The following is a 22832-nucleotide window of genomic DNA, read 5'->3' as shown; positions in this document are numbered from 1 at the left end:
GGTCTATGTGCGGAGAGCGTACATTGCGTATGAGTTGAACAGTCTTCAGCATCACCAGCTGCAGGATGGCACGTGTGCTGTGGACTTCCAGTTCATGCTGCCTTCATCTCACCCTAATAGGTGATATACCATCCTAGATTCCATTGGTTTGTGATTGACACTTTCCATCCACACATTTGTAATGACACATCTATGTGGCATGATTAGAGATGCATTCAACAGGTTATAAAGCAGGGAACATTGCTTCACTTCGCATTCTGATACAAGGTTTTATTTTCCCTACACTAAAACAAACATCTTGAAGGTATCACCTCCTGATATAACAAATGAAGGGACTGGTAGCACAAATAAATGAGGAATACCATTTATGTATGGTTTTTAAGAACTAAACTTCAGTCTCTTAACCCGTTTTCCCCTCAGAAGTGTTCTTTAAAAGGTTTTCAGTTTTCTTTTCCTCCCTCTGACTGTCTCGTATGTCCATTTATTTACAAGCCTCTACTTTGCCCTTGTAAAGCTGGCAGACAAGTATACTTCCATTTTTATGCATCTTTGACAATACCTCCTGAGAGCACTTAGTCCATAACATTTCTAGGGTTTCAAGTGTGCTTCTACAGAGCCCCAAAAACATCTTAACTTCCTCACTTGTCTCTGCTCTTGGTACTGCTGTTCTTTAATGTGGTATACTGGCTCTGCACAGTTAATGCAGCATGATTGTTATTTGTACTAAGATTGCTGCTGATATCTGTAAAGGTGCAGTCGAATATATTCGACTTCAAATTGACATGCTATTACTAATACAATGTAATGCATTGGCAGTATACACAGCTCTGGAAAAATTACCACTGCCACTGCAAATGTATTAAATCAGCATTTCTACATTTATGGCAGCCATTCCATTCCATTCATATTTTTATTTGGAATTTGGGAGAAATGTTGTCAGTAGTTTATAGAATAAAACAAAAATGTTCATTTTACCCAAACATACCTATAAATAGTAAAACCAGAGAAACTGATAATTTTGCAGTGGTCTCTTAATTTTTTCCAGAGCTGTATATCTATACATCTTCTATTCCCTCGCTAATGTGCCCATGTTAATCTTATTACAGAGGAAGCAGCCCTACTCTGAACAGGTAGAGTATAGATACTTATGTCTGGTACATGCAAATCTATGTAGCTATTTGTATCCAGCATGTATGTACTCCCTGTTTCTTTTTTGTAATGGGGTTATATATGACGTCTTTTCACCTTGTTTATTAATTTTCTGCATTTTGCCACGTTCTTCTGTTTTTTTGCTCGATTTCTTGGCCTCCTTTTTGAAACCCACTCTATGAGCACAGGGGTACTGGGTAGAAACAATATTTGGGATTTCAGGTAGGTTTACCTTTGTATCATAGCTTTGTATGCAGTGGTGCTAATGGTTTCTCTGAAGGGATGGGAGGCACCTCAGTACCAAGGCCACACAGCTCCTCTAGCAATGTCAGTAGCACCCATTCTATAAGAGTGTATCCCCTCTCCTTACAGGATGTCAGTGCCCGTCTCCTCTGGACCGTTTGAAATGAGCCGGCAGGGCAGCGAGCTCTTCCTGGAGGGAGGGCTCTCTCCTCCGTGCCAAAGGATGGGGGCAATGGTGGCCTTCCAGTGCTTTGAAGACTTCAAGAAGTAAGAGAAGATCTCCCAGTATGCTCAGCTAGGTTCAGGACTGAGTGAAGGAATTGTGGGATTGGGATACCAGGAACTAAGGCTTCTGGGTCATTTATTTTCTAAAGAATGTGTAATATGACCCCCTAGTTGTTGTTAGGTCTGCATGAACACATGTCTGTATTCATGGGTGGATCTGTACCGTCTCAGGAACTTCGATGAGGTGATCTCGTGTTTCGCCGACCCTATGCTGGAGTGCCCGCTATTCACTGAGGTGTGCTCCACCCTCTACGACGAGGAGAGCTGCAAGGTAAAGGAGCTGTGGTCTTACGGTTTTGCAAGGAAGAGTGAGAGGCGAAGATTTAACGGAGTGGGTTGTTTGTCATTGTCACAGCAATCTATGAGGGAGAACCCGATCCACATCATCAACGTTTCTATTAAGTCGGCAGAAACGGAGGACGACGACACCTTAGTCACAGCCTTCAGCACTTACGCCCAGTCCAAGGTAAGACCGATCTATACCTGTCTCCTGTTACAGCAAGACATCGGGAAAAGGCATTTGAGTTATTTAAACTTTATTCTGGTTTTTCATTGTGGTAGTTGTGATCCTACTTCAACAGGATTGTCTGTTGTACCTTTGTATGCCCTGACACAGACGTTTCTTATTTCAGAAATCTATCCTCTTTGACTATGGAATAAGAAGAATCACTTTTTTAATTGCCCAAAAGGTAAATGTTAAGTAATTAGATGTTATTTTTATAGTGGTAATTGTTTCATAGTGTTTAATATACAGTGCACAATGTTTATCATTTATTCTTATTGTATTACAGAGAGAATTTCCCAAATTCTTCACCTTCAGAGCAAGAGACCAGGTAAAAATAAATGCTCACCAGGAAAACAACTTTTCTGGGATAAGCAGCAGTGTGGGAGAAGTCAGTCTATTGGCTTGTAGACCCTAAACTAGGCAATAACTGCTAGTGTACAAGTGTCGCATTGCGTGAGTAATCTCCACGCAGTCCGTTTAGAGGCAATCTATTTTCAGTTCCAGGAGGACCGTATTTATCGCAACCTGGAGCCTGCCTTGGCTTTCCAGTTGGAGCTCAACCGTATGCGCAACTTCGACCTGACTGCCGTGCCCTGCGCCAACCACAAGATGCAAATGTACCTGGGCGCCGCCCGCGTGGAGCAGGGGGCGGAGGTTACGGATTACCGCTTCTTTGTGCGGGCCATCATCCGACACTCAGACCTCATCACCAAGGTAAAACTCCCTATGGGATCCAGCTTTCAAGACTCGCTTTCTCCTTTCCCAGTGGCATGCTCCTGCTTGACTTAACAGCTCTGGAGAATGTTGGCCTGTCCAGAAGGAATATATAAAAATATGAATGTATTGAAATGGCGGTTTCTAATACTCGGACCAATGAGTTAGAGAAATAACAAGGTGATGTTGATTGTACTACCAATTACATTCTGCCCCCAAAGTGTGTAACTCTATAGAAAGCGGTTGCCACCCATGGGGAAAAGGGCTGCCTCTGTAAGCGCTGTACCCTGTCCCCCCTACCCTCTCTCAGGAGGCATCGTTCGAGTACCTGCAGAATGAGGGTGAGAGACTGCTGCTGGAAGCCATGGATGAGCTGGAGGTGGCCTTCAGCAACACCACCGTGCGCACCGACTGCAACCATATCTTCCTCAACTTCGTCCCCACAGTCATCATGGACCCCTCCAAGGTCAGGCTGCTTCCTCCCCCCCACCCCCTACCCCCCAACACACACACACACACAAACTGCTTTTGACTAATGCATTATTCAGCACATTGTACTACTGGTCAATATGTACTGGACTACTGTAAAACCATGTTCCAGTGATACGCGCTCTCTTCATCCTCTGTGTGGTTTCTTACGGTGCAGATTGAGGAGTCTGTCCGGTCCATGGTGATGCGCTACGGCAGCCGGCTGTGGAAGTTGCGGGTCCTGCAGGCTGAGCTGAAGATCAACATCCGCCTGACCCCTACGGGCAAGGCCATCCCCATCCGCCTCTTTCTCACCAATGAGTCAGGATACTACCTGGACATCAGCCTGTACAAGGAGGTCACCGACCCTCGCACTGCACAGGTACGGTACACCAGCCAGCAGACCATGGCGTCTAGCTTCCACAATCAAGATCGACACCCGTGATCTTTTTCCTGAAAGTGGTGCTCTGTAGAAATATTTTTAAGCCATGACTCTTGAAAAAGGGAATTGTGGGACTGCATGGATATTTGCAGTGTTACCCTTTGCACTTCACGTTTTACTGTATAAATCTCTAAAGTATAACCACCTTTCATTTCCCAGATTGAGGAGGACAACAATAAAGGTAGAAACGGGAGAAAGGTCCAGAAAAGATTGGATTCCAAGGTTTGGTTCTTTGAAATGTCAACAGCCTTTCAAACACTGCTCTATTGGGAGAGGTTGTGGCTGGCAACATATCTAAAGCATCGTTGCTCTGTGTTTTGGTGGCATTAGTCTCGTCTGATGGCCTTTTAAGATTGCACGGCTGTTTGGTCAATGCTACTTCACGTGGAGTCACAGAAATGCGGTTGGGGCTTCTGCTGGTGTTCTGTAGTGTGACCTGGTGAAAGGCCTACCCTCTTGTTTGTGTCTCCTGCACAGATCATGTTCCACTCCTATGGAGATAAGCAAGGCCCGCTGCACGGCATGCTCATCAACACCCCATACGTCACCAAGGATCTCCTTCAGTCCAAGAGGTTCCAAGCCCAGTCCTTGGGCACAACCTATGTGTATGACTTCCCGGAAATGTTCAGACAGGTGCTGTAATGCCTTCCTGGATTCCTACCATACCTCAGTGACCTGAAGGGTGTGCTCCAAAGGGAGAGAGTGGGTTGGGGGGGACTTTTGTGCTTTTGTAATTCTCATTTCAAGTGGAAATCTCTGGAAGATAACGATCCTTTCTCTCCTTGGTTGACCAGGCCCTGTTCAAGCTCTGGGGCTCAGGGCAAGACTCCCCAAAGGAGGTGCTGATGTGCACAGAGCTGGTATTGGACCCTCAGGGCCAGTTGGTGCAGATGAACAGGCTGCCTGGAGGCAATGAGGTGTGTGGTGTCAGTTTTCACTCTGGGGGGTCCCAGTCTGTAAAAATAAAAAAATCACTAGAGCATCTTTAATTTGGCCTCAGCACAGTTTGCCAAAGAATCGATGAATGCACAATGAAGGTGAAGGCAAAACATGCCTTCGGTGCTAACATTGCATCCCACTCTGCAGGTGGGGATGGTGGCGTTCCGCATGAAGCTGAAAACACTGGAGTATCCCGAGGGGCGCGACATCATCGTGATCTGCAATGACATCACCTACATGATCGGCTCGTTTGGGCCCCAGGAGGACCTGCTGTTCCTGCGTGCCTCCGAGCTGGCCCGGGCCGAGGGCATCCCGCGGGTCTACATCTCGGCCAACAGCGGGGCGCGCATCGGCCTGGCGGAGGAGATCAGGCACATGTTCCAGGTGGCCTGGATCGACCCCACCGACCCCTACAAGGTACTGGAAATGTAAAGATGCGCAGCACAATCTGAATCTTTCCAGTCCTCTATGAAGATGGTCATCCTGATATTTGGTTCGTGTTCTTCAGGGTTTTAAATACCTCTACCTGACTCCCCAAGACTACACCAGGATTAGCTCCTCCAACTCTGTACACTGCGAACATGTCGAGGAAGGGGGGGAATCCAGGTGTGTATAAAGTCCTGACCTTTTAATAACCTCCTGTTGACAACATGCTGGAGTGGACTGTATTGTGGTCTGTTTAGGATCACAGTGCCGTCTGCCACTTTCTACTCTCTGCCCTCAGGTACATTATCACAGACATTATCGGGAAGGAGGATGGCCTGGGAGTGGAGAACCTGCGAGGATCTGGTACCATCGCAGGGGAGTCTTCGTTAGCCTACAATGAGGTCATCACAATCAGCATGGTAAGAGCTGCTTCAGCTGCTGTCGAGTGTTGAATGAGGTGTTGAATGTATTTTACATTCCCGCCCCATGTGATAAATAGCATGTGCAGTTAATGGGGAAGACATGTACATAAAGCAGTTGTCCATTAAAGAGGTTCGATTCATTCAGGGACCATCACTCACTTGTTTACATTTCCTCGCATTGGCAAAGTGCCTGAATACAGTAGCTAATGACACTGTAGGCCGAGACAGAATTACGCCATGATTGCTTCATTCAAGAGCATCTCTAGGGGTGATTTATGCATGTGATAAATCGGATACACAGTTCGTCTGCTTCAGGACTATATGATAGTTTTTCTTGTTTAGTATCTTCTCTGACACTCGACTGCTCTGTCCCGGGTTTTGCTCTGCAGGTGACGTGCCGTGCCATTGGGATCGGGGCCTACCTGGTCAGGCTGGGCCAGCGAGTCATCCAGGTGGAAAACTCACACATCATCCTCACGGGAGCCAGTGCCCTCAACAAGGTCTGTCCAGCAGCTCTCCTGTGTAAAGTGCTTCTTGGTGCAGCCTGAAGAAGTTTCACTCAGGTCCCATTTGTCCCCAGGGTTGGGGTTTGATTTTGGTGCCAGCTGGGGCTGGAGTTCATTCCTCTCCTGACTTTGCCATGTCCGTCTCTCAGGTTCTCGGCCGTGACGTCTACACCTCAAACAACCAGCTTGGGGGGGTGCAGATCATGCACAACAATGGAGTCACACACACTACAGTCCCAGATGACTTTGAGGGTGTCTTCACCATTTTGCAGTGGCTGTCCTACATGCCAAAGGTATAGTATACCAACCAGAACATAATATTAATATTAACATGGTCGTCCTTGCGGGAACTCTTAAGTCATGTATGTCTGTTTCAGGACAAGTACAGTCCCGTGCCGGTGCTGGCACCCAAAGACCCTGTCGAGCGAGAGATTGAATTCATCCCCACAAAGGCCCCCTATGACCCTCGCTGGTTACTTGCTGGGAGACCTCATCCATGTGAGTAGAAATTATCTTTGTACTTTTCAAAACAGGGCTTTGTTTTCATTCCGTGTAGTTAAGCTTTTGAAATGCTTATAGTTTTCATTTTACAAAACTAGACGCCCATGGCATTGTGTTCCTCGACACTTTTGCTCAGTGCTTGTTGTGTTGGCAGCTGTGAAAGGTGCTTGGCAGAGTGGCTTCTTTGACCAGGGCTCCTTCATGGAAGTGATGAGCTCCTGGGCCCAGACTGTGGTGACGGGGAGAGCCAGGTATGTGTATCTTGATTTCCAGAGCTATTAAATTAATTTTTAAACCTCTCGCTCAAATAATTTGCAGCAGCAGGATACATTTTATATGAACAGTTGTACTTTATAGTATTTGAGGCAATGTGAAGGCCTATTGGTTTCCTTCTCTGAATTTTTTGCATCAAAGTTGAATTGAGAAGTAGCTGGTTTGGCAATAGCTGTAAATATATATTTCTGAGTGTCTGTGTTTTGCCCTGCAGGTTGGGAGGGATTCCTGTCGGGGTTATTGCGGTGGAGACTCGCACTGTGGAGCTCGTCATACCTGCAGACCCAGCCAACCTGGACTCTGAAGCACGAGTGAGCAGCAATTTTCTATTTAGGGTTTATTACCGTCTTAACCATCAATACTATATTCTAGTTACATGGTTTAATACAACTCCGTCTGTCTCAAGAACTCTAGTAAAGTCCACGTGCTGTTGTCTCCCCCTCAGCTGGTGCAACAGGCTGGTCAGGTTTGGTTCCCAGACTCGGCCTTTAAAACAGCCCAGGCCATCAGTGACTTCAACCGTGAGCACCTGCCTCTCATGGTCTTCGCAAACTGGAGGGGCTTCTCAGGAGGAATGAAGGGTATCTGTCCAAGACACATTTCATTAAAAAAAAATGTGTATCTATCAAAGCAAGTGGAACCATCTTGGGGAGGCCTAAATGTTTAAACGGGTGGTCAACGGGTGGCTCTTTCATGATGGCTGTGCCTGTCCCAGTAAGGTCTCGGTCTCGCTCCTCAGACATGTACGACCAGGTGCTGAAGTTCGGGGCGCACATCGTGGACAGCCTGCGGGAGTTTCGCCAGCCTGTCCTCGTCTACATCCCTCCTCATGCCGAGCTGCGGGGGGGGTCCTGGGTCGTCATCGATCCTACCATTAACCCACTGTACATGGAGCTGTATGCAGACAAGGAGAGCAGGTACTGTACTTAAGTTCAGAAGCTCTTTGTAAAATGTTCAGCTGTTTAGAGTGCCAAGTAAACGTGAAGTGTCAGTCTGTAGTTGTGCGTGGTGCTCTGATGTCCATGTAACAGCGCTGTTGTCTGACAGAGGCGGCGTGCTGGAGGCAGAGGGGACCGTGGAGATCAAGTTCCGCAGGAAGGATCTTTTGAAAACCATGCGCAGGATTGACCCGATATACGCTCGGCTCGCTGATCAGCTCGGTAAACCTCGCTGTACAGGAGAGAGGGAATACAGAAATATAGTTAAAGACAGTTGTGCCACCGTAGGACTGCATATGTGTCTTTTCTAACTACCTGTTGCGGAAAAAAAAATCACTTGTTTTTTCCAGCACAGTATTGTGAGCTGGACCCAAAATGTTCTCAACCGCATTCGATCACAGATATTTGAATTCCTGTTTTGTGACAATCCCTGTATCACGCAGATGCCCAACCCTGTGTTCTGACAGGCTCCCCAGAGCTGCCCGGGGCTGAACGGAAAGACCTTGAGAGCAAGTTGAAGACACGGGAGGAGTTCCTGTTGCCCATCTACCACCAGGTGGCAGTGCAGTTTGTGGACCTCCACGACACCCCGGGCAGAATGCAGGAGAAGGGTGCCATCACCGTAAGATCAGAGCTTCAGTGTCTCTAGTTTCTCAAGCCACCGAAATAGGCAGTGCCTGTGCTTGGCTGATACGAGAAATTGAATTATTTAAGGAGAGAAGGTAACTCTTGATTTGATTTGTGGAACAGATTTAAAAACTGTCTTGAAGATCCTGTTTGAATATCTATGAATCTTTATTAACTGAATAAGGATAAGCACCCCGGGACTAGGGATGCCCACCCATGTATATCCTAATGAAACGTACATCTCTCTGCATTTTTGCTTTTGTATACATCTAGTTTCTCTGCTTCCTTCCTCTGCAGGACATCCTGGAATGGAAGAGTGCACGCGTTTTCTTCTACTGGCGTCTGCGTCGCCTCCTGCTGGAGGAGGCTGCGAAGCTTGAGATCCTGCAGGCCAATAAGGAGCTGAGCAATGGCCACATCCAGTCCATGCTCCGGCGCTGGTTCGTGGAATCCGAGGGTGCTGTCAAGGTGGGTGGCAGACCAGATGGGCTGACCTACAGCTCGGCACCGTCTCTCTGGAATTCAGGCATCCCAGAGAGGATCTGAGAGATGTAGCTTTCATATCCGGGACTGAAGTAATATACGGCAAGGGTGGGCCCTGTAGCCTTGTAGCCGGAGCTGAGCCTGAACCCTGGTGTGTGTCGTCCGCAGGCCTACCTGTGGGACAACAACAAGCTGGTGGTGGAGTGGCTGGAGAAGCACCTGGCAGAGGACGATGGCGCCCACTCGCTTATCCGGGAGAACATCAAGTACCTGAAGAGGGACTACGCCCTGAAGCACATACGCAGGTCAGTCTGCAATTCCTGGAGTAAATAAGCTGCTCTGTTTTCTTGTTTTATTCTGTTGTGCATGAATGATGCAAGGTCATCTATTACCAATCCCAAGGCGTGAGGCCAGCTAGATTATGGAGAGGGGTCTCTGGGAGAATTTGATTGGACTGTTTTTCCATTTCCTATCCCCTAGTTTGGTCCAGGAAAATCCAGAGGTTGCAATGGACTGCATCATCCACATGACCCAGATCATCACTCCATCCCAGAGGGCTCATATCTCCCGCCTGCTGGCTACCATGGACAGCAGCAGCACTACCTGAGCACCTGGTGGCCCTAGAGCTACCTCAAACCCCACAGGCACCTTCCTTTGGGGGTATCAGGGATTCTTTTAACTGCCAGTCAAAGCAAAGGGGGTTGGATGCTTACTTGACCTCCAGGGCCCGGTGGCCATTTTGAATAAAGCCACTTTTAAATGTTTATTACTGTAGCCCAGATGGAAAGTTACACTGACTTCTGTACCTCCAGCAGGACTCAGGAAGCAAAAAAAAGCATCACTGATCGCAACCACTGACTAATTCAAAGCGCTGCGCACAATATGGGTGACGTTCTCTACCTTTCATGTGGCACCAAATGGGCGTAGTTCACTATCATATTCTTACGGGCCCACACGTCTCTCGAACTGCACCCTCTTTCACGAGACAGCACTGTCCTGTCCCCATTCCTGATCGTCACTTTCACAGGTATCAGGGGCCATCACTTGTTAAGTAATGGGTAATGTTAGACAACGTGTAGTTATTAAAACACACCTAGACTCGAGCGTTCTAATGTCACAGGTTTCAGTGTGCTTTATTTCTATCTGCACAATCTGAAAAGAAGAAAGCCAACCAGAAACTAAGTTTTTGTAACAGACACCAAGCTAAACGCCAAAGGATCACATGTGGAGTAACTAATAAGGTTCAAGAATATCTCTGTTCTGGTTCATATTTGCATCCGATTCTCCTGTGGAACTCTGGGTAAAGGATAAAAGAAAAAGACTGCTTCCTGAAAAGAAATTCAGACCTCATGATCTCGGTCAAGGACAGTAAAACACAATGACACTACAAGAACCAAAACCCTAAAACGGAAATGAATGTGTACGTCTTGTTTTTCTGTCGTAACAGAGTACTTCAACTGTTGCAAACTTGATGATGTCCAGGAGACCGAGAAAAAGATTGAAATACCTCATTCATTCTCAGATCAACCGTGACTCTTGAATGTTGTCCTACTTTTAGTGACAGACTTCATCGTAATAACTAGGCAGTTCATTCATGGACATGGGTGTGGGGGGGAATTCGCTATTTTAACTTGAGTGCCAATAGGCAACATGATTTTATGTGATTAGTAATTACAGTGTCCTGTATAATAATCTACAAAGTAGCAGAGCTGTTGATTAAAGTTAGAGTCCATAGCTATGGAATAAATAAATAGTACTTAAATAGCTCTACTTAAATATTTCAGCATTTGTTTTCTGCTCTACAGTAACAGGGAGTGAAGTTTTATATAGGTGTAGTTTAGTCTTTAGCCATTCTGTAAGAGTGTTAATGTTTAATTTAGTTCAAACCAGCAGTTTGTTTCGTATCACTGAACACCAGCATTTTATTTTTGTGGCCTTGGAATGCAGAACACACACGCACAAAATCTATATTTATATATGAAATGGAATGTATATTTGTAAATAAGCTATGCAGTCAACCTGCCGTATTTTGCAGACACTTGATCACAGCACAGAGATGTATTATGACAAGTGTAGCTCTGGGGACACCATGGAATCGAGTTCTAAAACCAAAGGCAATCAGAAAGCTGTCAATACTCATTTTGTGGGATAAACCAGTGTATGATGTTTAGTGCCGAGTCGTCTTCTACAGCGAATAAACACCAGTATTTTTGGAATTGTCTGTTTAACTGGGCTCCCAAGTAACTCGATGCTTGAAAGAAGTATGGTGTAAAGATATTTGCAAGTTTTAGTTACTGTATTTAATCTTGTACAATTGATGTGATTATTCGTGTCTGTGTGGAGGGTAAGATAAACAGTGCTATACAAATTTCCCCTCCTGTCATCTTTATTATTTTTTTTTTTTTGCAGTGCAATGTCCTGTCCCTATATATTTTTGCTGGAACAAACGGACCTGTCTGGCAGGAGCCTACGCAGCAGGGACTGAATCACAGACTACATTGCAATATTTAACCAGACCAGGTCATGACCGCTCTAAACTAATCATTCACAAAATGCAGTTTAACTGAAGTTTGGGAGGAGGACAACTCGGGGTCTCACGCCCGACTTCCACTGTCTAAAGAATAAGCATCCGGCAACAAACACCCTTTCCCAGAAGTCATTGCTTTGCCTTAGCCAAGCCCGTCTATGCCAAAATAAACTCTTTACCTTCTACATGTGTCTATAGGGGATGTCCAAACTCCTGAAAAGAGAAGTCATTTTTCTCATTTAAATATTTATTGCTAAAGTTTGAATGTTTTTTACATACATAATTTACAGTTATTCTTTTGAAGTTTTTAGTACCCCTAGGAATGTATAAAAATAACAAATGTAAAAAAAGAAAAGAAACAAAATATAAAAAGTCTGCAGATGTGTTCTATATGAATTTTACACTTGGGTTCAGACCAAATCAGATCTGAAGTAACCGTGAATCGCACAGGACAAATCTGTACAACTCTTTGTTAGAAGTCACTATTAATAAATCAAAACGCGATGGGGTACAACTTTGTGATTTGCAATTTGTGGGTGGGTCAAAGTTTTGATTTGATCTAGCCCTTGGTCTTGGTATAGAGTTCAGCTGCAATATCCCCAGTTTGTCTGCACACAAGCTATGGCACACACCTGAAAGTCTCAGAACGTTTTGAACTTTGCAGGGAAGGTAGGTTTCTGAAGTTAATTAAAAGCCCCTCTTCCCTCCTCACATGCAAATTCCAGTACACAGCATTGTTATATCACACATATGCAACAGGGCTGTCGGGTTCAAAAGCGGTAAATGCATATTTCCATTAAGAAAGATGTACTCGGGAGTAGAAAAATAAATAAAGCTTTAGAACTTGTTTTGAAAAATTATAATTAATACAAACAATTACAGGTTCAACAGTTTGTCCTCCCTGGATCATGTTAAGAAAACTTGGTGGGTATTTTTGATTTAATTATTGCTTTCTTTGTTATTGAACATTTTTGTTTCAAGACGCTCATTGGGTCGTATTCTCCCTTCTGATATTTAAAGGGATGATGCAGCTTGAGAAAATGTAAACAGTGCTCATTGACGCATCTCTCTCGTGTCACATCAATAAATATAAATAAACAAATATACAACACAGTAATACTGCCTAGCACAAGTACAAAAAAACAGGACACTTCACTAACAAATCTAACATTCACAACAGGAGGTAAGAAAACTCTGACGTCTCTGCGCTGGAGAAAAGCAGTCCTTTCCTCTGTGTTCTCTGACACGGACATGTTATCGGAAATCCTTGTTTTGTCCGGTATTCAGATCGACATCGTTACAGTGGCACCCGAAATGGGGCCAGTGTTTCACGAAGCTGCTATCAACGGACTTGAGAGTTGCAGCACCGCAGGTAAGCTGTCCATCCTCTCCATTAGAGTTCGTTTGGCAAAGAATAGCGTTGACTGTACTGCTCATTGACACTGGTACGGCTTCTCCGCAAGGGGAAAATAAAAGTCCTCAGCTAAATCACTTTATTAATGTTTTGTTTTGGCTTCTTTCCTTTACTGCTTTGATTGATTAATGGGGTTTGTTTATATATATATATATATATATATATATATATAAAAATCCATGTGAAAGTATTACCAATGTCCCACACAAGGACAGTTAACTTTGAAATCGGACTTCAGAGAAATGGAGTTCTGCGACCAACCAGCAGGTACAAGGGTGATCGCCAGCCACACCTTGGTGGTCTTGTGTTGGATGCCAATGGAGGAGTGCCAACAATGAGCTCAAGCAGTCACGCCAATGTGCAAAAGTGAGATCTTCTATTCTGCAGTATTATCTATTTTGTTTCTTATCCGTCAGCTCCTAAACTGTCTTTCTAACGCGTGCCTCGTGTCCCTGGCAGCATTAGAGCAGGGCGATGGGCTTGTTGCTGCCCTGCGTGCTCATGTACTGGGAGGAGACGGTGTCCAGGGTGGTGTAGGTGGTGTACAAGCCAGTGACCTGCAGGTCGGAGAAGGACAGGTCGCTGGCGCTGGACACGGGCGTCAGGCCGGGGGTCACCAACTCGCAGTCGGAGAGCCGCAGAGGGGAGTTGCTGAAGGCACCCAGTGTCTCCAGGTTGAAACTTTCGTCCTTCATCTCTTCCCACAGATTCCCTGAAAAGGACACCGGGAGAATTGGGGTTAATCCCACAGGTAATCATTTCATCATTTTTATTTGTTTTCTTCAGCTACTAAGACCAAGAAAGGCAAGCCACAAGAACAACTCAATAGAACCCCCCCAGGAAGGCAGACCCACCTTGTAGAGCGAAGTCCATGATGCTGGGGTCCAGCGAGTCCACCTCGGTGCTCATGTCGCCGTGCAGGCTGTAGAAGTCGTGCGGGGGCTTGCTGGGCTGGGGGCCGAGGGGGCTGTGGGAGAGGTCGGGCACCGTGTGGAGAGGAGGCGTCTGGGCCGGGGCAGGCGATCCGGGGGCGAGACGGGCCTGAGCCTGGATCTGGTGATGGTGCAAGGACTGCAGGGACAGCGTCATCACGGGCTGGGGCTGCAGGTGGGGGGGCAGCGTCAGGCCTCCCTGGGTGGTGGGCAGCCGGGTCACCCCCGCGTCACACGCCTTCCGTCTGCAGCTCTCCGGGCGGTCTGTGATCAGCTTGTCTAGCTCATCTGGAGGAGGGGAGGAGTTATTGACTGACTGACACTTACTGAAGCAGGGCTTTTCTGAGCTACTGGATAGTCGTGCTACAGGAGAGCTCTGTGGTCTTGCCTGGGTTGGCCATGCTGCGGCGTATGGCAGGGAGGTCCTTGCGTTTCCACTTTTGCATCTCCTCCTCCATCTTGTCAATCTTGGCGGGGTTGAGGGCCCACAGGCAGCCCTTGCGCGACGATCCGCTCATCTTGTTCTCCACCTTCTCGAAGCACTTGTTCAGGGACAGGTTGTGCCGCACCGAGTTCTTCCAGCCATCCGGGGCTGTCTGAAGAGACGACAAGATTAAAAAGGTGACGCAAACAATCACGGAGACGATGCACTTAAAGGTCCCATCTCACTCCTCTCTGCATGTGCTACCAGATACCCCAACCCCACCCCGACACCTTACCTTGAAATAGGGAAAGTGCTCCTTCATAAAACTGTAGATTTCGCTGACTGGGAGGCTGCCGGTCTTGCTGTTCTTCAGAGCCATCGCGATCAGACAGCTGCGAAGTCAGATCCGAACGTTAGAAAACCAACGGATACTTTGTGTATTGTCCAAATTGCAAACTGTGGCCCGGATCCTGTCCTGGGACAAATGAATACCGCCCTGCAGAAGACCAAACGTCTCTTTCTGGGGTGTGTTTCAGGGGAATGAGAGGATCTCAGTGTTGCTGTGAGCTCACCTGTATGAGTAGATGGGCTTGGGGTAGGATTTGGGCTGCAGGTCCTGGTTGGTGTGAGGGGCGAGGCGAGGCTGGCTGAAGGGGCTGTGGTTGTAGGATGTGTTGCTATAGAGGCCGGCAGGAGAGCACTGTGGGGAGAGTGACCAGCTGTGAGACGCTGGGGAATGGCATGTTCTTGTTCAACATCAGTGTTTCACCCCCCACTTTTTTTTTAAAGTCTAAACACCATCCACTAAGGAAGAAAGACTATAAATGAACTAGCATGATTAGGATTATGGAGATGTACTCTCTATTTCTGTTACACACAGGGGACAAAGATGCTATTTGGGTTGCAATAAGAGTCCTACCCCATGCCATGGTGGCAGTGCCCTGTCGTGAGAGGTTGGTACCTGCTGGCCAGTCTGGGCAATGGTGAAGACCTGCTGAGGTGGGGGCTGGTAGACAGATGGGGGCGACTGGAAGCCTGGAGAGGGCTGCCCACTGAGGGAGTACTGGGTCATCTGAGCAGAGAGAGGAGAGAGTTTACAGCAGGTTCCCTGGACAGATTTCACTCCCCCAATCAAAAAGCTTTTCCCTTAATCTTAGCCTTGTCTTCATCTACACTACATACTGAGCCAGTCCTTTGCAGATGCTATATAATCCAGCTTGGAGTTTAAGGTTCACACTTATGTATCATCTGTCATTGGGCGTGGAAGCAGAGATGATCAGCCATGTGTGCTGAAATAGAGCTGGGGACACTTACATTGCCACTGTGTGGTGTCATGGCGTTCATTCCCAGAATGCTGTTCTGCATGTTGCTCTGAAGGTGAATCATGGTCCCCTGTCCTCCAGTCACATTAATGTTGTTCATCTGGGCTGAAATTAAACACACAACCTTGTTATTGATGGAATCCTGAAGTTTGTCTTCATGTTTGTGCGCATGTGTTTGCATGAACACTAATGGTTAATGGATTCTATCCTCTCAATCCATTTAAGTTCAAACCTTAGTTGAAAAAATGACAAGCTGTGATCTGACTTATTCCCAGATCTAAGAGTAGTTTGTATAGTAGTGAAAGTTACCGGTCTGCTGCTCCAGCAAAGCACCCTGGGAGTTGATGTTGAAGTCAAGGCGGCCTGTGGCCATCTGCTGCAGACGGGGTACGTCCACTGAGGTCAGCCAGGACAGGGACTGCAGGTCACTGGGGAGGTCATCCTCGTTCAGCTGGGAGGGGTCTGTGGTCAGTAATCTGCAGGTAAACATGCAAGAGGCTCAAAGATCTTTCCAACAAACACCTGACAGACCATAGTCTGCACTGATTCACTCTGTTATTCAAGCTTTAGAAAAAGCTGCACAATACAAAATTATGCTGTTTATATTTAGGGATTTTATATCTAAAATAAACCGTTACACATAGCAGGATAAGTGAGTGTAATGTTCTCCTATTTATTTTTTAAGTGGAGAGCTGAAGGAGTTTCAAGTTGGTTTCATGCTGGGTGAGATCCAGGTCTTCCTCAAGCAATCAGTACATGGATTTTGGTTTCTACTGGCTTACAACATAAAAGCCAATTGTATGGCCCTCATTGTTAAAACAGAGGTTTAGTTTCTGCTTCACAGAGTTACTTGATGTTTTCTGCTTCTGCTTTGACTTTGCACAGTAGGGGTGTGAACTGGCATTTTGGTGTGCCAGTCATACCCGGCATTTTTCATTTGAATGTATTTGATCAAATTTGCCATGAAGCAAAGTTTTCAATCATGTTTGCTCCACTTTCAAAATATGTCAAAGTATTTGAGAGGGAAACGTAGATAACATGAATAGTCTGACAGAAAATAAATCGGTTTCATTCAATGATACCTTTAAAAAAGGGGGTTTAACAACAGTACTTTGCATGTGCTTAATCACTTGTGAAAGAGGAACTTAAAATACGTGCGCGGCATATATGGTAGGCTGTTTAGCGTGGACTGCTTTACCACTGGAAGAAAAACCTGAATAAATAAAACCAACAAATCACTTTTTTTCCGTGCTTAAAGGTCTAATCCTGCCACTTGAGTGCCTATAGCATAATGAGAAATCTGCGCTCCCTCTCTCTTTTTTCTCTAAAGGAAACGGAGATGGCTTCTAAAAAAGAAAGCCTGCCACTTGAATCCACTCCAATCTTCCCCACACTCCTACTGTAGAGGGAGAGTGCAATAATTAGAGTCACCATGGTAACCATCACTATTCAGTTGTTTTGTGAGACCAGGCACTGTAGGACCCACCAAAAAAAAAAATCAGGTGACCACACTCCCTCCATCGCCATTGGCTGAATCATAAGTAAACAAGGGCCTGAAATAATTTGAAATGTGGGGTAGGCCCATGTTATTTGCAACAGTTGGTCTGTCTATTGAAAGATGATAACCCATTGTATCCCAAACGACTGCGGCCCAGTGGCACGTGGCCCTATTGTTTCCCCAGACCCTTCCTTAATTGTTTTTTCAGTTTGTTTTTTTCCTCCCTTCAATTTTTTTTTTCTTAGCCCCTTTGCATTCATCTGGCGGAATGACAGTCGACACACAAGGGGACAAATAAAATGCCATCTGCTTCCCTGTCCCCTTCCAGCCCTCATACATCGCCTCGCCCCCAGCGCTGCAATAGACGGGGTCAGGGGGGCGGTGGGGGTCAAGCCACACTGCACATGCCTCCTGTCACCAAATAAATCTTAAAACATTTACCCGAACCCAGCACATGGTCATCAAACTACACGTCTGTGCTTAGTTACCCTTCTCTAGCAGGCAATGCATATAAACGTCCCCATTCAGCCAAGTGCCTACCCCGATGGAAATTTAACTCGGAAAAAACCTGATTTATAGCCTTGTGCACTTTGGAAGCTTTTTCCAGGATTCACACACTCCACTAGCTCCACTGTTCTCTTAATATTAATGCATTTATTTAGTATAATTTTCCAAATCAAGAATTGTATGTTGATTAATCTGCCAAGTAATATTTATTTATTCAAGTTGTACACACACACGCACACTGTGCATGCTGATAAACAAAAAATCCAGGTCATGTGTGTTAAAGTACAAGTATGGTATACAATGGTGAATGTTGCAACCTAACCCATCAATGAAATTGATACAGGTAATTGTTTTAATCGTGTGTATTGTATTAATGAGTCGGGGAGTTCTGAAATAATGTTAGAACTTCAGGAAACAGTTTTGTGCTCGCTAAATTTAATTAATGTTCATGTTGCCTTAGCCCACCAAATGCCTTACTATCACCTTATATTTGTATAAGTATTATTATATGTATTTTAGAGTATTGTTTATTATTTTTATTGACATTTTAGTGTATTTGTTTTTATTGGCATTTTAGATTTGTACTATTGTTATTACACAAGTTTGTGTCTTTATAATACACACAATATTGTAAACACTTTTTTATTGATATTGCATTTGCATTGTTTTCATTCTTCAAGCAAAAAAAAAGTGATCTCTTTACTGAACATGGGTGTGTAGTACACTGGAGCATAAAGGGTTAATTGAAAACCCCATTTTGGTTCATTTTTCATTCATCATATATTTACATTTTAAAGCAATTTCTGCTGTTAAAAACATTATCATTATTTTCAAAATCTGGTACCTGGGAAGGGTTTTAATTTTTTCATCTCGAGTTGAAGTGGTTAATAGTACTATAGAATACTAATATGAAATTAAAAATGTGAAAGAAAAAAAATCTCCCTGTAGGCCTACTGCAATACAATTCATTTTATACATGACCTTGTCCCATGCATTTTGCTTGCCTTTGTTTAAAATATTGATTTGTTTGTTTGTTTGTTTTAATTGGCCTTTGCCTTCTGCTTAATCATGCTGATGAGTATTCAGTTATTGTGGTCTTCTGTTTTCCTGTGTCAAGCCCTTGCAAATGAATGGATGCAATCAGTCTGCATTTTATTGCAGGGTGTGCTGCTGCATGTGTTTTGTTGCCATAGCTTAGGCCATAATAATACCAATGTACACACAATGTTGTGTACTGCACTGGAGAGGGGTGTATGAGCTCATAGAAACTGTATACATATAAGGAACACTACTAAAAACGCATCAGCTGCAAGGCTAACCTGAGCTTTCCCAAAGAATATTCTTAATTAAAAACAGGAAACCTTTGCATGTAATTGATACTGTATTAAGAAAATACAGGGGCATCATAATCTATTTTTAATGATGCTGCTGTCTGTCAAGCTGTAAGTGAGCACTGGTTAAGATTTCTACCATGTGAATACTGAATTAGGAATACAAAAATAACAGATCAACAGGTCATTTATTTCGAAACTTCTTTGTTAAAGATGCTTCAGTATCCAGTGAGTCACAATACTAGATCATTTCACCCACAACAATTAGATCCAATTAGAAGCGTTTTGAAAGATGCAATATAACTTTAGAAATAACGTATAATTACATTGGCGCAGTTTAATCGTCTCGTTTCTCGTGTTTGTCTATAAATAAGAATGAGACTCGCTTTTCTATTGTCTAGCGGTGAGAAACGTGTGTTTTTGCTCTCTCGTCTGTTTGTGTTGTGCTCCCCTGTGACTGAACCTTGAGGCCGTTCTTGCCAGGATGAATCTCCCTCGTTTATTTTTAAGGCGAATGACATCATTTGCTGGCCTTGTCCGGCACAATGGGATTTCGCTAACAGTCATTTTATAAGGTAGCTCTTCAAAAGCAACATCTTCAACAAGTGGGCCGCCCGCCTATGCGTTTTATTACCCAAAGCGCCTCCTATAGCATCTCTTCAATAATACCAGTTTTCTCTTCTTCTTCTATGTCAGCTCAATCAAAAACAGAAATTATCCGTCAGATACAATCATGGAGGCTGTATACATACTTTGTCATCAACATATTTAGTACATTAGATGAGCATTTTGAGAATCGTGTTTTTTGTCTTGAATTTGTGTTAATTGTATGTATCCATGTTCTTAAGCCTGCACTCGCAGACATCAGCCATTATTAATGTTAGTAAACAGAAATCCCCTTTGTAAGGCGCCTGTAACTCAAGCCCCCCCCTCTGTGCTGTGCTGTGGTCAAGTTACCAGCGGATTTGTTCAATATCTCACACTTGCGCCACTTTCAGATAACCTCCCTCTTGGGAGACGGCCAAGAGCTGCATATAAACAGATCAGTCCGTCCCTTAGTATTATTCCATCATATCGCATGGATACATTTTATACTGACCTGAAATGAAATGCTATCAAAGGGCAGCTGATGGCTAATCAAACATTACAGGTGTGAACACCAGTCACACTGAAGCAGATAAGTACACACATGGCATTGCTCATTTTCATTTTATACATATCCAAACAGGGCATGAAGTTATCCAAATATGTTTCCACGTTGGTTTGACCTTTTTTGCATTGCACATTAAACAGTGAAAGCGAAATGAATCACGCAGTCATACTTAACATATTTATCACGTCATAGATCTACTATAAACAAAAAACACACTGCATTGTAGTCTATTCCCAGGGCGCACGGTTACACATAACTGCACCCATTACGCACATCCAACCATAAACTGGAAAACCAGTTAGCCCCGAACTTATGATAATTAAACCGGGGTCAACAAACAGCGCTTAATTGCATATCTAAAGTGCCATTGTGTGCCTTGATGTCGCATGTATATCCTTGTCACTGGAATGCAATTACACACAGAGGAGGGCAGAGCCTGTCCGCTCCACAGCGCAAGACGTGCTCGGTGTCTCCGTCCTTCACACGGAGTAAGAAAGCAAGCAGTCGAGCAAGCTTTCCCAGAGGTTTAACCCTCCCATTGCCCCCCCCCACTCAACCCTTTGCTAATTGGAGGCCACTTCCCCCCCCCCCACCAGTGACCCTGGGAGCCCCTAGTCGCCCCTGCTCCCCCTACCCACCCGAGAGAGGGGCTCGGCCCTCCGTGTGCCGACAGCAGGAGTGTAAACAGAGCTGATGGGTTCTGACAGATCCATTGAGACTGAAAATCATTTCTTCCCACAAGGGGTTTGCATGTTTGATTCCACAACTGTCCGTTTGGATCCTATAGCTGACTGCCTTCAGAAAGAGTAGAACAACAATCGCACTCTTGCAGTTGCATCAATGCAAACACTTGATGCTCAAACTGACTGCATTGGTATATTCTAATTATACGCAATTATGACCCTCAACAGCCCGTGTATTCACGCTGACACTTCCGTACAATGCCCCAACTGAATCATGTATCATTCAACTTGACCAATGTTCACTTAAGTCCTAGATATATAATTAAGATGCATCTTCTGGTCCTGATTCAGATACACGATAATCAAAGTATTGCAACCATTATTAGTTTTCATTATAGTAGTGGTATAAAGCTTACCTATAATCCTGTGCAGAAGGGTGATGACTTTGTCCTGAATTTCCAAGAATTCCTGACATTCTGGACGTAATTCCACTTTCTATCATTTCCTACAAATGCAATCAATCAACCAGTTAGGACAGGTGTACAATATATACTTGTGCAAGATCTATAATGATAGTCACAAACTGTCCTACAGACGAATAACATCCGCGAATACCGAAAAGTTAGCGCACCTTTTATAATCATAAGCATGTGTGTTTACCCGCACTATGCACACTTTGAGCAGCGGAGTGGGTGTAACAGTCAGCCCCAGCCCGAGTGCCTGAGCTCCCGACCCAGCCTCCTATAGATCCCGGTTACCATGCATAATTCATACACACAAAACAGCCTCATGATAAACACGATTACATTTCTCCGATAGCGCCAAGTAAAATGACACTGCAGAGCATTGATCTATCCGTAGGCTTATGTGCAGATCTCTGAAAAGAAAGGTAGATGTAAGCAAACTCAATCTAATAATAAAGTGGACTATTGCTATATATAAACCCCAAGTAAAAAGATGCATTAACCCCCCACCGCTGAGGAAGAACTGTAAGTAGATAAGTAAACACGAAGGATGTGAGCCATCTTGCCACCAGCAGAAAGCTGTTAAAGTGCACCAAAACCTGTACCATCTCCCCTGCCCACTGACCTACAAGACACAAGGAGGCTAACGCACCATCTTGTCCACATCCTGATTTTCCAGCAACGCGGCAAAAAGCAGGCAGAGTCGTACCTGTGCGGGTATGCTGGAGTCCCGGTGCTCTTGCGTGTCTTTGTATTTTGACTGCACTCTGGTCCCTCCGAACCGTTTTTAAATTTCCCTCTCTGGCGCTGTCCAGCCTGGAGACATGCGCACTGCGCGCAGGGGGGGTCTCTGATGAGCTCAGCTCTGGGTGGCTGGGGGGAGGGAGGTGCGGGTGGGGGGGGGCAGGGGTCACGGCAGTTCAGCGCTCCCCCGGGGCAGACGAGCTCCGTGCCAGGGGCGTCCTACGGAAACAGCCGCCTGTAGCCGTGGCTGCCCGGTGCGCCGCCGCTGTCCGTTGCGGGACGCGCTCAGTCACGCAGGCGCCGGGGCTCGAGCGGAACGGCCGCCGCACGTGGCTGTCAGTTGAAGCGGGAGCGGGAGCAGCGCAGCAACGCGGCGTTGAACCCGAGGTACCTGGAGCTTTTACCGCCAGCCAGCGCTAATGTGGGGGAGTAAGTGCTGTATCCGCGGTGGCGCAAACGTCCCCTGGCGCTCTTGCTGTTGGGCAGCGCAGTTCGCTGCTCAAAAGCGCAACAGGTGCAGCGCAGGAATCCGGCTGAAGCCTTAGCTACCAACAAAAACAGCTCGACTTCCTTAACAGCGCTCTCGTCCAACAGTGATACCCGCACTAATGCAGATGCGACTTCTCAGAGTTTTCCAAGTTTGTCTGCATCTTGCAGAGCTGCCTCCAGCCAGCCACCCCCTCTCCTCAAGCCCGGCTCGTCCCTCCCGCTGTCGGGCTGATTCTAACCCCGCTGCGCTGTGTCCGGCTCCTCGGCGGCGCGGTCTCGCAGCGAATGAGGCCGTTGGCCGGGGCTGCCCCAGTGCACCGCGGCTGGCTGCGTCTCCCCGCCGCTCTGCCCGCGTCTCGGCCGGCGCTGCGGCGGGAAAGGCGGCCGGGGGGCGGGAGGGAGGGAGGAGGGGGAGAAGTGCTG

At 45.8% G+C, this 22832-nt stretch overlaps 2 protein-coding genes across 11 annotated transcripts in view; one reads left to right on the top strand and one right to left on the bottom strand.

Moving 5' to 3' along the window:
- Positions 1 to 11289, top strand: part of acacb (acetyl-CoA carboxylase beta) — a 30411-nt gene extending 19122 nt beyond the window's left edge. For 4 of the 10 annotated variants that reach the window (XM_066690022.1, XM_066690023.1, XM_066690024.1 and 1 more), the window contains 28 exons: positions 2 to 120; positions 1107 to 1130; positions 1522 to 1659; positions 1849 to 1948; positions 2033 to 2143; positions 2310 to 2366; positions 2469 to 2510; positions 2681 to 2896; positions 3207 to 3362; positions 3543 to 3746; positions 3966 to 4028; positions 4284 to 4439; positions 4601 to 4723; positions 4893 to 5162; positions 5254 to 5351; positions 5470 to 5590; positions 5983 to 6093; positions 6249 to 6392; positions 6477 to 6597; positions 6755 to 6851; positions 7088 to 7184; positions 7319 to 7454; positions 7613 to 7790; positions 7921 to 8033; positions 8255 to 8433; positions 8736 to 8906; positions 9090 to 9226; positions 9402 to 11289. In XM_066690022.1, the coding sequence (XP_066546119.1) occupies positions 2 to 120; positions 1107 to 1130; positions 1522 to 1659; positions 1849 to 1948; positions 2033 to 2143; positions 2310 to 2366; positions 2469 to 2510; positions 2681 to 2896; positions 3207 to 3362; positions 3543 to 3746; positions 3966 to 4028; positions 4284 to 4439; positions 4601 to 4723; positions 4893 to 5162; positions 5254 to 5351; positions 5470 to 5590; positions 5983 to 6093; positions 6249 to 6392; positions 6477 to 6597; positions 6755 to 6851; positions 7088 to 7184; positions 7319 to 7454; positions 7613 to 7790; positions 7921 to 8033; positions 8255 to 8433; positions 8736 to 8906; positions 9090 to 9226; positions 9402 to 9528 (3609 nt within the window). In that variant the 3' untranslated portion in view covers positions 9529 to 11289. The remainder of the gene's footprint in view (position 1; positions 121 to 1106; positions 1131 to 1521; positions 1660 to 1848; positions 1949 to 2032; positions 2144 to 2309; positions 2367 to 2468; positions 2511 to 2680; positions 2897 to 3206; positions 3363 to 3542; positions 3747 to 3965; positions 4029 to 4283; positions 4440 to 4600; positions 4724 to 4892; positions 5163 to 5253; positions 5352 to 5469; positions 5591 to 5982; positions 6094 to 6248; positions 6393 to 6476; positions 6598 to 6754; positions 6852 to 7087; positions 7185 to 7318; positions 7455 to 7612; positions 7791 to 7920; positions 8034 to 8254; positions 8434 to 8735; positions 8907 to 9089; positions 9227 to 9401) is intronic. The other 6 variants (XM_066690025.1, XM_066690026.1, XM_066690028.1 and 3 more) reach the window with 6 other exon arrangements.
- Positions 11290 to 12292: 1003 nt separating this feature from the next.
- foxn4 (forkhead box N4) lies at positions 12293 to 22023 on the bottom strand. The gene is made up of 10 exons (XM_066690032.1): positions 21886 to 22023; positions 21129 to 21217; positions 15850 to 16016; positions 15533 to 15645; positions 15180 to 15290; positions 14791 to 14918; positions 14514 to 14610; positions 14183 to 14390; positions 13717 to 14082; positions 12293 to 13574 (listed from the first exon to the last, which is right to left on the bottom strand). Exons 2-10 carry the CDS (start codon positions 21212 to 21214, stop codon positions 13324 to 13326), a joined length of 1527 nt encoding a protein of 508 aa, XP_066546129.1. The 5' UTR covers positions 21215 to 21217; positions 21886 to 22023; the 3' UTR covers positions 12293 to 13323.
- Between the last annotated feature and the right edge of the window lie 809 nt (positions 22024 to 22832).

This window comes from Amia ocellicauda, chromosome 17 (genome assembly GCF_036373705.1).
Source record: "Amia ocellicauda isolate fAmiCal2 chromosome 17, fAmiCal2.hap1, whole genome shotgun sequence".
In the NCBI taxonomy this organism is placed as follows: Eukaryota; Metazoa; Chordata; class Actinopteri; order Amiiformes; family Amiidae; genus Amia; species Amia ocellicauda.
Note: the sequence above shows the minus strand (reverse complement) of the source record. Positions and strands in the feature narration are given on the sequence as shown.

Coding starts and splice junctions, on each gene's coding strand:
- foxn4 (XM_066690032.1), bottom strand. CDS start 21,214: ATGATAGAAAGTGGAATTACGTCCAGAATGTCAGGAATTCTTGGAAAT. Junction 14,611..14,790: donor AAGCCCATCTACTCATACAG/GTGAGCTCACAG, acceptor CTGACTTCGCAG/CTGTCTGATCGCGATGGCTC. Junction 14,391..14,513: donor AGCACTTTCCCTATTTCAAG/GTAAGGTGTCGG, acceptor TCGTCTCTTCAG/ACAGCCCCGGATGGCTGGAA.